The sequence below is a fragment of the Uranotaenia lowii genome, chromosome 3 (genome assembly GCF_029784155.1).
Source record: "Uranotaenia lowii strain MFRU-FL chromosome 3, ASM2978415v1, whole genome shotgun sequence".
In the NCBI taxonomy this organism is placed as follows: Eukaryota; Metazoa; Arthropoda; class Insecta; order Diptera; family Culicidae; genus Uranotaenia; species Uranotaenia lowii.
Window position 1 is genome coordinate 208,362,311 of NC_073693.1, and position 17,644 is coordinate 208,379,954.

Sequence of the window (17,644 nt, forward strand, 5' to 3'; positions counted from 1 at the left end):
TCTCACAGGTCTGACGTCCTATGTGTCTGACATGTAACGGGTCCGACGTCCTACGGGTCTCACGTCCTACGGGTCTGACGTCCTACGGGTCTGACGTTCAACGCGTCTGACGTGATATGGGTCAAACGTCTTACGATCTGACGTCCTATGGGTCTGACGTAATACTGGTCAAAAGTCTTACGAGTCTGACGTCCTACGGGTTTGACGTCCTACGGATCTAACGGTTCTGACGCCCTGCGGGTCTGACTTTCTACGCGTCTGACGTAATATGGGTCAAACGTCTTACGATCTGACGTCCTATGGGTCTGACGTAATACGGGTCAAACGTCTTACAGGTCTGACGTAATACTGGTCAAACGTTTTACAGTTTTGATGTCCTATGGGTCTGACGTGTTGCGGGTCCGACGTCCTACGGTTCTGACGTTCTAAGGGTCTGGCGTCCTACGGGTCTGACGTCCTTCGGGTCTGGCGTCCTGCGGGTCTGATATCCTACGGGTCTGACGTCCTACTGGTTCAACGTTCTACGAGTCTGACGTCCTAAGGGGCCAACGTCCTGCGCGTCTGATGTCCTGCGGGCTTGACTTCCTGCGGTTCTAACGTCCTACAGGTCTGACGTCCTACGGGTCTGATGTCCTGCAGGTCTGATTTTCTGCGGTTCTGACGTCCTAATATGGGTTAATATGGATTTGACGTCCTACGGGTCCAACGTTCTACGGGTCTGACGTCCTACGGGTCCAACGTTCTACGGGTCTGACGTCCTACGAGTCCGACGTCCTTGGGGTCTAATTCCTACGGCCTGGCCTACTACAACCCGAAAAACTACGAATAGACGTAATGCTGCCTGAAGACCTACGGCCTGATAATGTACTGTCTAACTGTCGATCTACGAACTGAAAACCTACAGATCAGCGACCTCTATTAAGTGTTTAACCATCTAACTCCTGTATTCAGTGATTGTATTGAAGCATAACGAGCTACGATGGCGGGCGTGACAACCTTAACCTTGAAAACGGCCTACCATGAAGTACCATGAGTACCATGAAAATTCGATATTCATTCAACGTATCAATACACTATTTTTTCTCGTAAAAATCAATCATCCGGTATCTTTTGTCGGTGTGTTACGTTTCACGTGACGACTTAAGAGTTGTTTGTTGGCAATCATTTCTTAAACTCATTATTAGTTTGAACAATGTTTATCTAAAAAAGACTTCACCGTAACTCTATCAATGACGGTTTACTGTTCACGTATAAAAGTATAACTGTATTGCTGCATTCACGCAGAGATTCTCAGAATGCAGAAAAACGGTTTCAGCACGTGGAATTGTCACATACCATCTACTGCCACACTTCCGTAAACTCACCTACCGAGAATCTTGTTTTTCAACAGACCGCCTAAGACAAAAACGCAGCCGCACACTTCGAGCTTAGAACGTGCTTAGTCAACATGGCTCTAGAAAGTCTTTATATAACAGTCAGCTGAGATGCTTATATTCGTGGATAGTAGTTAATGATTGGTTTCAGTTGTAACACCCACCTGGGGAACGAAAATGAAGAATAGATTAAATCTGGTGTTGCTGCTATTCAGTGTTGTGAATGCTATTGGTAAAACAAATTTGTGGTGCGTGTGGAGTTGTTTGGATTTTTTTTTAAATAAATTTCGAAAATTTTAGATATCGTTGAGTTTCCGGAAGTTCCTAGACTTTACGAAAATTATCACCATCAGTGCGGAATTCCTGTGCCCTGCAGCCGGGGAGCTCAGTGTCCAAATGTACGCGATTGGCGTGGATTGGAACATTACGCCCAGGAAGAAGCGTGCAGTTTATTTGAAGCGCAATCCGCCTTGGCGCATAAAAAGTGTTATCTGATTGACGAAAAAGAGTATGATTTTGATATGTTCTTTACGCTGGAGATGAATGCAGATGAGGAAGCTGGTGCGATAAATACTATGACCACGGAAATTCTGCTGAGGTATTTGGCCAATCATGATAAATGTGCAGTGCGAAAACTTCTGGAAGGAAACTGTTACAAACAAAATAACACTTTGGACCTGAAGGAATGCCAGAGTGCGAAAACCTACAAATGCAAAGCAGATTATCCGTAAGTAATGAATCTTAAATAAGCACTGAGCTAAAAAGTCTCGAAAAATGGATCAAAGTTAAGAAAAAAGTTTGTTTATTGAGACTACCAAATAAGGTATTTTTTTTGTAAATGAGCCATTTTCAAGTTCTGCTGGTTTTGAAGATTCTCTAAGCAGTGGCATTTGAAATTGTCATCTATCAGCGTATTTGTTCTCATCAGTTGTGCAATATATTTTTTTTTATTTACGATACTTTACCACTTTACCCTGTGGCATTCGTGTCTGCAAATGTGTGCATTATATGAAATACGCTTTATGTGAATTAACATCTATTTTATTCCATTCAAGATAAACTTCAGCAAAAAAAAATCCCTTGTGTGTTTGGACGGGTTTCAACTGAATTTTCCATACGTATGTAAATTAATGTAAGAAATTTATGTTTTTTAAGCAAAGTTTCCTAGCTCTCTTTAAATAATTGAAATTCAAGATTATACTTAAATTAAGCAATCTATTATAAATGTTCTCTTTGCTATTCGATGAAAAATTAAATATAATATTAGAAAAATCATTATCTCCCCGAATAGTCAATTGGATCAATAATAAAGTGTGGAGCCTACCGATTCTTATTAAATATTTGAGAATTTTTCTTCAAAAATAGCATGATAAAATTAGATATCATTCTAGAATAAATTATTTTAAATCCTGTTAGTACTATTTTTGTTTTCCGCTTTTAAGAACATGCCATTTGTTCCTGAAACTGAATTCTGAATGCGAAGACTGTATTCTGAATCTAACTTTCCATTGTGAGTTTAATTTATGTCTATTTTATGAGCGCGGAATAGAAACCTAAAAATCGTAATTGTTTCAAAGGAAGTTAAACTTTAAATCGGGATTCAAATTACAGAATTTGTAATCTAACCTTCAAGCACTTCAAGTATCAATTTTAAGTTTATATTTTTAACCGTTCATTCTCAATTTGTAAAGATCTAGTCCCAGTCTCAATGAATCAAGAGAGATACAAATCTGCTACCTGGCATTTTGAAATAAAACCCTATTATTTTGAACAAATGAAGGTACTATATCAGAATCAGGTTAGGGTAGGCTTGCCAGATACTTTCAAAAAAATGCGGGACATTTCGGGAAAAAGCGGGACACAGCCGAAAAAAGCGGGACATTTGAGAAACTCTTAAAAAAGCTTAACTTATGCTTAAGCCAAACTTAAACGTATACCATCAGCAGGGCCGGAATAAGCCATCGGGAGGCCCGGGGCTATTTTTGTCGGGGGGGCCCCTATAATTTGATTTTTTTTCAAATGCTACCTAGACAATACAAGACCTTTCAAACGTGTAAAAAAACTGGAGATGAGTGCAGTATACTATTTTCAAATAGCCATGTTGTCTGCGTAGAACATAGTTTCTGGTATTTTCAAATAAAAATTGGTAATCAATCACGTGCAAACATTGGGGAAGAGTTGAGAAATTTCTTAGAAATGAAAACTTTGATTTAAGCTGAAAAATGCAAAATTTAATCATAATTTTTTTAAAACCCTTATCACCAACTAAAATTCTCTTATTTAAAAAAAATGACCGGATAGATATTATAAATGATTTTCATATCATCATTGATCTTTTGATTTGCATATTCGAGAAATATTTACCAAGTGACAATTAGGAAGTATCATGAAGATTTGAAACAAAGAAAACAATATTAAAAAAAAATTAACAAAATAATTAAAGCCACATTCCATAGAGATACAGATATTAGAGTTTAAGAATTCAAAACTTTATATCACGTTATATTCAGAACCAAAGTTCATTGTTTCAAATCTAAATCATAATTTCAAATCAAGTTTTGAGAAACAAAATATGAATTGAATTTATAAAAAAAAGATACAAAGTAACAATCAGAGCACTAGCAGAAATTGCACCAAGTGTTAATTTCAATTCAATTTCTTTGAAACACAAAAAAATCTTTTATTGAGATGTTTTTGAATATGATTCTCATCAGATAAATTTTTTTTCTATCAAATTGTTATTCTAAATGTGACGAAAGTCTCATTCGATGCCCTCAAAGCCAAGGGGGTATTAGTGCAAAAATGATCGGTTGAAAAAAAAAAATAAAGATTAAATGTTTAAAACACAGAATCAGTTATCATTGCAAAAAAATCAGATAAGGAATCCATATGAGTTTAGTACCTTAAACAAAGATCCTGAATTTTCAAAATTCAGAAAAATGATGCAACTGAACCTCAGTAACTGAAGAAACAACACAAAACTTGAAAACCCCTATGAATTGAATCTGGAAAAAGATAAGATTAAGATCATAGAAATATTCATATTAAGAAAATCACTCAATGATACTAGCAACTCAACTATCAGATCGTTTTTATGATAATTTGGGTATGATCATTCGGAAAATGATACACTGAATTCAGGATATTCACTTCAGTAGATGATAAAATTTTGGTTGAATCAGTTGAAAATATTCCAATACAAATTTCAAGTCTAAGACAGAATTTGGGATGGAAATTTAATAAAGAAACCCTGTACTGTCGATTGCATTTTTTTTTAAATATTTTACTTTCAAAAAAAGGGAAGGAAAAGGGTTTAGAATTTATAAACCAATGAAAATTTCAAAAATAATGATAAAAAGGTGAAAGTTATTATAATACGCGGTATTAACCCGGATACTGCCCGGGTAAAATTCTGAGATGTTCATCATAAAGCAAAATTATTTAGCTACTATTTTAGTGCAGTAAACCATAACTTGGAAACTTAACGTAATAACAAACATTATTGTTGTGCAAGACGTTTGAATGTAATGAAAATGGGGAGATGTTTTTTTTTTCTTTATTTTAGCTGTTCTGTACAGAATATCGTAACTGATATGTTTCGATAAAAAAATGAAAATTTGAGGTGTTTTGCCTCATATTTTTCTTAATTTTTTTCTCGAATTCGGTTTTGTCCATAAGATTTTGATATTCTCAGCTCGCAAAATGTGGGAGAGCTCCTTCACTGCTTACTCTAGGGGCCCAATAACTTTTTAAGACAAAAACTAATCTAGATATTATTTCACGGGGCTCTTTAGTTTTTATATTTCAAGTTTGCATCCAGATTTTCTAGTTCTGACTTCTTTCCATGGACTTGTAGTAGTACGATTAAAGTAATGTTAAAACTATTTTTTCCCTGGGGGAGGGGGCCTGAGCCGGGGGCCCGGGGCAATTGTCTCTTTTACCCCCCCCCCTCCTCAGCCAAAGTTGTTCATAAAAAGTACACTAAGGTTTTTTTAACGCGGATTGATTTTGTTCTATTTTCCTTACATGACTTCTGTTTACATATTTTTTTTGCCATATGCACCGTTATTTTCCACTGTTCTCACGAATTAACACGTTATTTGAAAGAAAATATTTCAAGTCGTACATGTAAACGGTGGATTTGATACCGTGTAAAAACCTTTGTGTAATTTGTATAAAAATTAATTTGTTTAATAATTTGTTTAAAAGTTTGAAAACTCAAGAAATATTCCATCGTTATATACTTTGAACAATCGAATCGAAAAAGGTGGTTTATAATTTAAGGCGATTTAAAGACTCCGGAAAATAAATAGTTCTGTATAATTCTCTAATCTATAATTATTTGAAAGCAACACAAACAATATTTTCTTTATAAATTTGGTTGAACGTGCTCCAAGAACACTGAACTGAATAAGAATCTAACTGTAATGCTAAAAGCTGTAGAGTAGTGTAGAGTAATTCGGTATTGTCTAAAATAAACTATGAAACATGTTACTTATTTTGAGAAAAAAAAGTATTTGAAAGATATTTTGTTCATCACAGAATTAAAATTGAGACTAAAAATTCATTATTTCCAGTGTTACTCAGTTAACTTTGTAAAAGTTTTCCAAGAAAAAAAAGCGGGACATTCAACAAAGAAGCGGGACTTGTCCCGCTTTTGTGGGATGGATGGCAAAAAAAAATGGCAACCCTAGGTTAGGGTGACATGAAATTATTAAAAAAATTTAAATAAATTCAAATGACAATGACCAGTCATCAGTTTTTTACTCCTTAAATGTTAAACAAAAAAAAAAAACCGTTTGAATTACTTCAACGGAATGAAAAAGATTATTAATTATAATATAAAAAAATGGTCAGGTTTTAGAACTGACATTCAGGTATTGAAATAAAGCTAGATAAATATATTCAAAGGTTTATTTTTCGAACACAAGTGTCCAATTATACCTTTACCCTCGGGCTTGTGATATATCTCAGTTGGCAAGTCAGTTGCTTCCTGAGCCGATGTCCGTGAATTCAAGCCCAAGAGTAAACATCGATCCCAGTTGTTCCAAATAAGTTTTTCAATGACTATCCGCCAACTGCATCGTTGATATTAGTCACGAATGACATAAAGATGTTAAAACGACTATAATCGAAACAAAAAAAAACCTTTACCTTCATATTAATGATATTGATTCTAAATTGAACAATTTTTGTTTCTTATTTTGATCAATCAATTAGAACTTAGAACTTTTTTCATCAAAATTTATTCGAAATTTGTTTGAGAAGCATTGAACACAATATGATGTGCTTCGGAGAAAAAATAAAGTTTAAAGTAATTTATTCCTATCTTTTCCTTGATTTTGTTCGAATAATGAAATTTTTTGCTCAGATTTGTCCGGATACTGCTCGTTTTTTGTAATTGGTAATTTGAAATTGAATGTTCGGTTTTCGCCAATTTTTTCGAAAACATCTTCAGGAATTGCAAGGCCCGGAAACGTGCTGTAAAATTTCTGGAATGCTTAGTAGAGAATCACATCGTTTTTGGCACTAGTTCTTGATTCACTCAGACGAGCACGGACATAGAAATGCTCGATCTGATAATTTTTACTTTGTTGAGCTAGTGAAGGCTAGTGAACAATAGCCAATGTGCAACTCGGGACCGCATACACCCAACCTTCGGGTAGTGGTCATATCACCTCTTGTCTGCAACTCCGATTCTCTACCTCCCCGTGGTGCTAGCTGGAGTGCGAGCAACCTTAGCGGAGATCGGGTACCCAACCCCGGTGGATGCTTTGGTCGCATGCAAACTGAGTTTAGGGGCTTCGTACGCGTCTGTTCTCCATGTCAGGGGCGGCGTGCGAAGTGCAACAACGTCCTGGTGGTGATCGGGACCCAAAACAGCAACATCACGACGGTCCTCCTGCGAGATGGTGGGGTTAGCTGCGGGCCTTGCGAGCCCGTGACTACAAAAAACATAAGCAACGAACAACGAACAACAAATTTTGGATGGAAATCGGCAAAGACCCACGCGACAAAAAGGCACTAGCGATTGGAAACTTGGAACATGGAACTGCCGATCTCAAAATTTTGCGGGCAGTACTCACGTGCTCTCCAACGAATTGAAGAGCCGCAAATTCGACATCGTAGCGCTGCAGGAGGTATGCTGAAAGGGCTCCACGGTACTAACGTACCCAGATGGTCGTGCCATATACCAGGGCTGCTGCAACACACACGAGCTTGGAACAGCTTTTATAGTGATGGGAAAGATGCAAAAGCGCGTGATCGGGTGGTGGCTCACGAATGTGCCGGTTGAGAATCAAGGGCCGGTTCTCCAACATCAGCATCATCTACGTGCACAGCCCTCACCTCGGAAGTACCGGTGACGACAAAGACGAATTTTACGCGCAGCTGGAGCGTGAATACGACCGTTGCCTAAAACATGATATCAAGATCGTCATCGGGGATTTTAACGCTCAGGTCGGCCAGGAGGAGGAATTCAAACCGACAATTGGAAGGTTCAGTGCGCACCAGCTGACCAACGAAAACGGCCTTAGACTTATTGATTTCGCCGCCTGCAAACGAATGGCCGTACGTAGTACATTTTTCTAGCACCGTCTCCCACACAAGTACACCTGGAGATCACCGTACCAAACGCAATCACAGATCGACCACGTTTTGATTGACAGCCGGCACTTCTAGGACATCATCGACGTCAGATCCTGTCGAGCCGCCAACATCGAGTCAGATCACTATCTGGTGATGGTGAAGATGCGCCCAAAACTCTCCGTAGTGAACAACACGCGAAACCGGCGCCCGCCTCGGTTAAATATCGCACGACTGAAGCAACCTGAGGTCGCGGCAGACTACGCGCAATCGGTCGAAGCAGCGCTGCTGGCAGAGGGCGAGCTTGACGAAGCCCCTCTCGAGGACTGTTGGTAAACCATCAAGACAGCCATCAACAGTGCTGCGGAGAGGGGGGGTTATGTGGGTTATGTGGAGCGAACTCGACGGAACGCCTGGTTCGACGAGGAGTGTAGGAGGGTGATGGACGAAGAGAATGCCGCGCGGGCGGCAGTAGTGCAAAGAGGCACCCGTCGAAATGTGGAAAATCGCCGACAGCGGAAGAGGCAGCGAGTCTGAATTTTCCAGGAGAAAAAGCGCCGCCTGGAGGAGGAGGAGCAGCTGCATCGTTCCCAAGAAACACGAAAGTTCTATCAGAAGCTCAACGCATCCCGCAAAGGCTTCGTGCCTCAAGCCGAAATGTGCCAGGATAAGGACGGGGGCATCCGTGGGGTGATCAAAAGGTGGAAGCAGCACTTCGATGAACACCTGAACGGCGCACTTGCAGGAGATCAAGACGGTGGGGAAGGTACATCGCCGGCGTAGCCAACAACGTAGAGGAGCCACTCCCAACGATGAGTTAGGTTAAGGAAGCCATTCGCCAGCTGAATAGAAACAAGTCGGCTGGGAAGGATGGCATCGCAGCTGAACTCATCAAAATGGGCCCGGACAAGTTGGCCGATTGCCTACACCGGTTGATAGTCCGGATCTGGGACATAGAACAGCTACCGGAGGAGTGGAAGGAGGGGGTAATATGCCCCATCTACAAAAAGGGCGACAAATTGGACTGTTTGAACTACCGAGCGATCACTGTCCTCAATGCCGCCTACAAAGTGTTGTCGCGAATCCTACTCCGCCGCCTAACGCCACAAGCAAACAGATTCGTGGGAAGTCATCAGGCCGGCTTCATGGAGGGACGGTCAACGACGGACCAGATATTCACATTACGGCAAATCCTCCAAAAATGCCGGGAACACCAAGTCCCTACGCACCATCTATTCATCGACTTCAAAGCCGCATACGACACGATCGACCGTAACGAGCTATGGAAAATCATGGACGAGAACGGCTTTTCCGGGAAGCTGATCAGACTGATCAAGGCGACGACGGATGGAACGCAATGCTGTGTGCGGATTTCGGGTGAATTGTCGAGTTCATTCGAATCGTGCAAAGGGCTTCGACAAGGTGATGGTCTATCCTGCATGATGTTCAACGTGGCGCTAGAAGGTGTTATTCGACGAGCGGTGGGCGAAATGCGGGGCACGATTTTAAACAGATCCAGTCAACTTTAATGCTTTGCCGATGACATTGATATAGTCGGCAGATCATCTGCGGCGGTGGAGAAGATCTACCGCAATCTGAAACGCGAAGCAGGAAGGATTGGGTTGATGATTAATACGTCCAAGACGAAGTACATGCTGGCCTGCGGATCCGAGACTGACCAACCCGCTTGTACAGTAATAACAAGGTCACGATCGACGGCGACGAGCTGGAGATAGTTGAAGACTTTGTCTATCTCGGCTCACTGGTGACCGCAGACAATGACACCAGCCGTGAGATCCGGAGGCGAATTATCAGCGGAAGTCGTGCCTACTATGGACTCCACAAGTAACTGCGGTCGAGAAGACTTAGCCCTCGCACGAAGTGTAACCTGTATATGACGCTTATTAGACCGGTTGTACTCTGCGTGCACGAGACATGGATATTGCTCTAGGAGGACCTGCGTACACTCGGAGTATTCGAGCGACGAGTGTTAAGAATCATCTTTGGCGGCGTACAGGAGAACGGAGTGTGGAGGCGAAGGATGAACCACGAGCTCGCGCGACTATACGGCGAACCCAGTATTCAGAAGTAGGTGAAGGCTGACCGGATACGCTGGGCGGGACATGTTGCGAGAATGCCGTACGACTGTCCTGCAAAACATGTGTTCGCTACGAATACGGTAGGAACAAGATGTGCGGTGGCGCAACGAGCAAGGTGGTTAGACCAAGTGGAGCGTGATCTGGCCCAAGCCCAATCGACTAACTCCCATTATGGTCCAGTTACTGAGACTATATGACCAGCCTTATCTGTTTATACTCCGTAGAGTTAACAATCTCTTTATACTCCGTAGAGATATTATATTTTGCATTCATTTATACTCAGTAGAGTTTAAAAATTTCATTACATTGTTACATTTCGTGGTATTCGTGTTCATTTTTAAGTCCGTTTAAGTCCGAAGACTTAAAAAATTTCATTAATCTAGATTAGGGTGGTGGGTTCTGATCCCTGGACCTCTGGCTTATATGTCAGACACGTTCGCCATCAGGCTAAACGACCACCTCTCATGTTTACTTCATGCCTATCCTTGCGCTCATTATTGTTTATTATGAAAATAAAACAATTCCTAAAATAACTATGGTAACTATTGTAACGCACTACGGGAGATTATTATACATACTTTCAGTGGCTACCCTTTCATTTCTTAAACACTTCTAGCCAGCTCTTATTTGTAAAAAACACGTTTGAAAAGTTAGGTTAGTATAGGTAGCTTATTACGGTGCCTAGTTTCAAAATGGGGGGACCTGAAAAGCCGATCTGCTTGTTTGATATGTACCTTTCATAGAGGATAGGTCCAAAAACCTGACAGTGGCATAATTCTCAAAAAGCTCCAAATCTCTAGATCGGAACTAAACTCGTCAGAACTTGTTAGAATATCCACGAAAAACTTGGATAAAGTCAGCCGAACTTTGAATTTTTTTTTCTAATTTTTGCCCGCGTGGTCTCCCATAGTGCAACACATCGCCATGTTTTGTTTAATTTTTGTGAGTTCTCTGCTAAATACTATGAACCTTATACCGTATTTGTTTTCACCACCCGAAAGTGTTGCACCATCCATGCTGAAAACGAGCATGAATCGAGCTGTCAAAAATCCATTACAGGTGGTATTTGTTTTCGTTTGAATTCGAAAATTGAAATGAAATTTACTTTAGTTGATCATTATCTTTTGAATAATATGAAAATTTTAGCATGAATTTATATATTATGTTGAATTGTGAAGATTTCAGATTTATTTTGCTTGGTAGATTCGCCTCTGGCTCTGATGATAACTGCAATACCGGCTGATTCTGGGCGGTCTATGTTTGCTGCTGCTAGACTACAATTACCCCAGCTTGAAAGTTCCGGTATTTTGTCGGAGGAGAAAATTTTGCTAACAGACCGAAACGAACGAAATTCAAGCTCCCAATGCGGGTGTAGTCTCGAACTACCGTTTTTGAAGGGCTACGGGTGGGAATCCGGGACTTGGCGCAACCGAGCATCGTCACCTTAAGGTACAGCTCGAAGCTGGCTCGAAGCAGAGTAGCTTCGATGCAGCTGAACGCTTCTTGTTGTGGAGACCAACTTATAGGACCCTCCCGAACAAGAAAACTTTTCGATTTGGACGATACCACCAGATCTTTGGGTTGGCCTTTTTGCACTCGGATTTGCTGCTCTTTTTCGGCATCGCCTGGAACCGATTGCAGCAAGCCTTCTGGGCACATTTCTTCTTGGAAGCGTTTTTTGCTTTGGAACGTGCCATCCAGGTGAAATTCTCCGCCTCTGTTGGAAACGGCACTGGTATTGAATCCGGAACAAGTTTCCGTTCTTCGGGATAATAAAGAGAAAAAATAAACAGCTCGAACGCAATTTATACGGTATAGAAATAAACCAACCAGCTGATATTTGTTTACATCGGGAAGCATGTGCTGTCAAAATTCATGATAGTATTGGTGAGAGCGCAAGCAACACCGAATATTTTCAGAGTGTTCCACCGTCCACTTTATGGTGCACTACCAGTGGACTACTCATCCTGAAAACGAGCATGAAAACAGCAAAAAGTGCACTACCGGTAGTGCCCCGGTGCACCACCACACGAAAACGAATTCTCTATTAGGTTTGACAGCTCTGTGCGATAAAGGCGACTCCTCTTGGAAAATAAGCTTTTTTTAGTGATCCATTCAAGCCTGCATAGTGTTGTTACAAAATTACACTATAAGCTGGATATTATAACAAATGGCGTATTTTTTTTTGATTCCGGATTTGGCTCTGGAACCGTCAGAATAAAAAAGCAAGTTTCGGGTTTCGAGTTATTCCATACGTAGGTGTACGTGAGAACGAGCGCAATGTTTACATGCAGCTGTCATTTTGTTCTCCCTTCTGGATTTCTTCATTCGGTTCTTCACATCCGGATTGCCGTTTTTCGTGTCCGGATTGCACTGGACTGCAGATAGTACGATTTTGCTTGGCTGAGAGGTTCAAAATCGCGGCAATAATCATTTGCCCGTTCATAATTTCAACTGTTTTAATATGTATGCATGTAATATGTCATGAACAGTTTGTATGAAAGTCAATATCCAAGCATTTTCCAGATGCACTTCCGAATTCATTACTAAGTAATACTTTCAAAAATATTGTACGATCACTTTTTCTGTCGTCTGCTACTAAATTTGAAATCAGGAATCAATTGACCGTGCCAAAAAAACTTCGTGTATAAATTTCGACTCGATCGTTGCATGACAACGTAATTATTGCCAAAAAGTTACACCCCTTTCGATGGCCTCTTATACAATCTTTGATATCCGAAATCGATTGCCCTTCCCTCAAAACTCCCGTGTGCAAATTTTCAAAGCAATCCATTACATAATAACGTCAATATTGCTAAAAAAAGTGAATACATAATTAATATGGACGACCCCTTTCGTCGACCCCTGGCATAACATTTGCAAATTTTCATCCCAATCCGATGTGAAATAACGACGATATTGCAAAAATATTGAAAGGTTAATACGGACGACCCCTTTTGCCGGCCTCTTACACTGAATTTAATACCTGAAATCCATTGCTCGTCCCTCAGAACTCTTGTGTACCAACTTTCATCTGAATCCGATGTATGATAACGACAATATCTCATTAACAGTGAATAGTTAATATGGACAACCCCTTTGGCCAACCCCTGTTTGTAATTTGGATAAGTGAAATCAATTGTTTATCTCTAATTATTAATATGTGCAAATTTTCATCCCAATCCGATGTTAAAAACGTCAATATCACTAAGATATCGGAAAGTTGATATGAACGACCCCTTTTGCCGGCTCTTTACACTGAATTTGATACCTTAAATCGATTGCACGTCATTCCAAACTATCGTGTACCAATTTTCATCTAAATACGATGTATAATAACGGCAATATCGCAAAAACAGCGAACAGTTAATACGGACGACCCCTTTGACTGACCCCTTACACAAAATTTGACACCTCTAATCGATTGCTCGTGTTTCAAAACATTCATGTGCAAATTTTCAACACAATCCGACAAAAAGTAACGTCAATATTGCGAAAACAATATTTGTCTTGTATGGACGACCCCCTTCAGAAGGGGTCATCCTAAAATCTGAAAACGTTTTTCATCATTCCTGGTCCTAATGAGTATCCATGCCATATTTCAGACCTCTAGCGCCTAAGACTGCTGAGTCTATAGAGGACAAATAAACAAACAAACATACAGAAATTGCTTTTTATATTTACAGATGATCTAGTGTTGTAGTTAGATTCCTGACCATACACTAGCTGAAATTTTAAGCCAGAACGAAGAAATAGAGCCGAAGTTTTGGTTATTCAAAGTCGAAAGGCTGATGCATTGAGAAAAACTATCAGAGAATTGTGTTGATGTGTTGATTTAATTTCAATAAAACTCAAATCGATTGCTTTGAAAAAATACCGATTCGATTGTGAAATTTATCAAAAAATACTTATAAACTTCCTATTTTCGTTGCATTCCTATTCCAGATATCGAACCTACGATGGTGTTTGTAACAACATCCAACATCCGACCTGGGGCAAAGCTGGCAACCCTCTGAAGCACGAAATAGCTCCCTGTTTTGATGACTTTGTGAACAAACCTCGCCGGAGTGTTTCCGGTCGCAGACTGCCTAACAATCGCATGGTTATAGCCGAAATCCAAAAGGCGATGAACGAGAAACCTCCAGCAACTGACACCGCACCCGATACATTGAACATGTTCAGTGTATTCTTTAGCGAATTCGTCAATTCAGATATGGTGGGTCGAATGATGAAAAGAGCGCGAAATTTCACCGAAGGCTTCCGAGGGTGCCGTTCCGATGGCAGTGGAATAAGTCGATTCATTTCGCCGATGGTTGCTCCATTGAAGGTTCCGGCGGAGGATTCGCATTATGGCCCTCGAAATGTGGAATGCCTTAATTTCAGCCCAATCGAGAATGCCAATGACCAGTGCCATTTGAAGTATTCGACTAAGAGAAATGGAGCATCCAGCTATCTAGACCTTTCGTCGGTTTATGGTTCCGGAGAGTACGATAGTGAGGGTAAATTGGTTTTGGAGACCTGTGGAGCGGCTAAATTTACGTCTCACATGCGAGTGATAACTGTGCAATTTTTGAGTATAGCTGCCCTGTTTTCAAGGTTCCATAACTACTGTATCGATCACGCTAAATCGTGTAGTACCGATGATGATAGATTCGTTGTAGAAAAATGTAGAACACTAGTAATCGGTGTTTACCAAAAAATAATCTACGAGGAGCTGATTCCTAAACTGTTTGGACCGGAATTCCACAAAAGATGTGACTTCAAGTGTGAATATGATCCTCATTTGGAGTCCAGCGTTTCAACAGTTTATGTGAATGGACCCGGTCGATTCCAGCACATATGGATTCCGGAAAACCTGACGATAGCTGAGGGTGATTCCCAACCACTGTACTTGTTCTTTGAGAACTATGAGAACTTCGATTGTGTTAGCATTCTTAAGGGAATGTTCAATGATTCTATCGTCGAATCGGGGCTGGCGGATTCGGTTCGTTGGAATAATTGAGTTCTTATCTATCAAATTCTTTCTAATTTTTTTATTCGATTAGATTACGAACACATTTTACTCTAAAGATGGTAAAGATGGGCACTGTTTGCCGTGTTTGGATCTGGAGCGCGGTCGAGATGCCGGATTGTGCCCATTGCTGTCCTACAAACACTATCTAGACTCTATCATTGGAAGAAACAACCAAAAATGCTATCGGTACTTCGATGATCTTACCGATATTTTCGATCAAAATGTAAGTATATTAAAACAACTTGAAATATTGTAAAATCTAACTAAATGTCTTTGCCCACGCAGATTATCAAGGTTTTCAAAAAACATTACGAATCACCGATGGATTTGGATGTACTGTTTTCTATTTTTGAAAACCGAACTCCGAGAGGATCTAATTTACCAACCATGGTTGCGGCTTCAACTTGTCAGGCGTTTAAGCTGCTGAAGTGCAGTGATCGTTTCTTCTACGAGTGGAATCCGTTTTATACAGAGGGTAAACTCAACACTTTTTGGCGGTTTGGTTCGAATTATCTTCATACATTCTTTTTTTAAATATAGGAACCAAACAGCTAATATCAATGATCGACCTGAAAACTTTGTTGGCCCTGTTTGGCGATATGAAGGACATCCCACTTCATCCGTTTGGTACGCAATCAGCAACTGTTGCGGCATCGACGCTTCGTTTCAACATAGAAAAAAATACACATTTGTTCTGTCAACTTTAAATCTGCTACCAGTTGACATAGATGATGATGCCTATTCCGCCATATAAAATCATGAGATTGTTGAGTACCTATAAGAACATTTCGGTTACAGCCTTGGATTATGCAGCTTAGTTCCGTCATTAAAAGTTTCTGAATATGACTGTTTTTCTGATGTCCTTCTGGTTCTTTTAATTTTAAAGATATCACGGAAAAAAAATTATAAACATACCTATTGTTTTCCAAATATAAAATAAGAGGAGGTTTTGTATGTATGTTGTATGTTGGTAATCCACCATGGGTGCACTTTCTGTCTAAGTATGTGCTTACATGCATTCTTAGATTATTAGGTTCGACAAATCTCCAATGTAGCGCGTACAAAATACCCGGACCCCATGGCTTCGTATGAACTGTTATGGAGTGAATGTATTGCGTGTGATGATGTAGGTGTATTTTGGAAGAACGAGTCAATCAAGTGGGCTAGTTTACTTACAGGTATTCCAGCATCCGTGTATAGGGTAAACGTACCCGACCTTGGCACCTAAGGCATGGTTTACCCTTTTTTTTCAACATTCCAACCTTCCTGTTGAGTGCACCATAGAACATCCTTTGAAGAATTTACTTGCTAACTTGCTAAGAGTTCAACAAAAATATGTTTTCTCTATGGAACTTTCATTTACTTATGGCTGGTAAACGGTGGATAATGTGCAACACGAGACCCCATAGTGGTCATATCACCTCTTATTCACAACTCCTATCTCTACCTCCCCGTGGTACCGGCTGGGATGCGAGTAACCTAAGCGGAGATCGGGTACCCAACCCCGGTGGATGCTTTGGTCGCATGCAGACTGAGAAGGTGGCCGCACGCGTCTGTTCCCCAGGTCAGGGGCGGCGTGCAACAACAACCGATCGTCTGTTCTCCAGGTCCGGGGCGGCTCAAGCAGCGTCTGTCTCGCAGCGAGCGGCTGAATTTATGAAATGCGGCTCCCGCCAGCTAAGTCCAAGATGGTAGCCCCATCGCGGGATAGGGACTTTAAGCTAACAACCTACTGCTCCTGATATCTTGTATTGTTACGGAAACTGAGAGAAGAAATAACCGAATTGGAACTTTGGCAACGACTTTTAGCATGAAAACACGGACTAGAATTGGAACTTGGAATGTTTTGACCCTTGCCCAGCCAGGTAAGCTGACTCAACTTGCTAGAGAAGCTAGCCGCCTCAAGCTAGAGGTATTGGGACTGAGCGAAGTCCGTTGGCCTAACACTGGAGAACACAAGACACAGTTTGGGCAAGTACTGCTTTACTCTGGCATACGAGGAGAACACGCTACTCGGAAACGAGGAGTTGGTTTCCTATTAAGCCCGCAGGCCCATGCGGCCCTTATAAGATGGGAACCGATCAACGAAAGAATAATCGTAGCCAGATTCAGAACACGGGTTAGAAACCTTACAATGGTCCAGTGTTATGCGCCAACTGACGTTGCCGATTTGCAGGACAAAAAGCAGTCTTACAGTCAATTGAACAGCATGGTTGAGAGAATTCCGAAGGGTGACATTCAAATCCACTTAGGCGACTTCAACGCAAAGATTGGCTCCGATAATCGGGACTTTGAGCGCATCATGAACGCCATGGCCAAGGACAGATGAGCGAAAACGGAGAGCTGTTTGTAGAATTTTGTGGCAATAACAACATGGTCATCGGAGGATCACTCATCCCCCATCGACCAGCACATAAGGTCACTTGGGTATCCCGAGATGGCCGAACAGAAAATCAAATTGACTACATCTGCATCAGCCGAAAATGGAGAAGGAGCCGTGAGTGATGTCCGCAACAAACGAAGCGCAGACATTGCATCTGACCATCACCTCGTCCTTGGCGAGATACGACTGA

The 17,644-nt window shown here is 41.0% G+C and overlaps 1 protein-coding gene across 1 annotated transcript; it reads left to right on the forward strand.

Annotated features, from left to right (window-relative positions):
• Nucleotides 1–268: 268 nt before the first annotated feature.
• LOC129753040 (peroxidase skpo-1-like) lies at nt 269–15,778 on the forward strand. Its single transcript, XM_055748834.1, has 6 exons — nt 269–335; nt 1,674–2,100; nt 14,003–15,041; nt 15,103–15,294; nt 15,357–15,546; nt 15,612–15,778. The coding sequence occupies exons 1-6, from the start codon at nt 269–271 to the stop codon at nt 15,776–15,778; spliced, it is 2,082 nt and encodes a 693-aa protein (XP_055604809.1).
• The last annotated feature ends 1,866 nt before the right edge of the window (nt 15,779–17,644 follow it).

Bases quoted from the DNA above. Each gene is read 5' to 3' on its own strand.
- LOC129753040 (XM_055748834.1), top strand. From the start codon at position 269: ATGGGTCAAACGTCTTACGATCTGACGTCCTATGGGTCTGACGTAATA. The intron at 2,101-14,002 runs GTAAGTAATGAA...TTCCTATTCCAG, and splicing joins AAATGCAAAGCAGATTATCC to ATATCGAACCTACGATGGTG. The intron at 15,295-15,356 runs GTAAGTATATTA...TTGCCCACGCAG, and splicing joins CCGATATTTTCGATCAAAAT to ATTATCAAGGTTTTCAAAAA.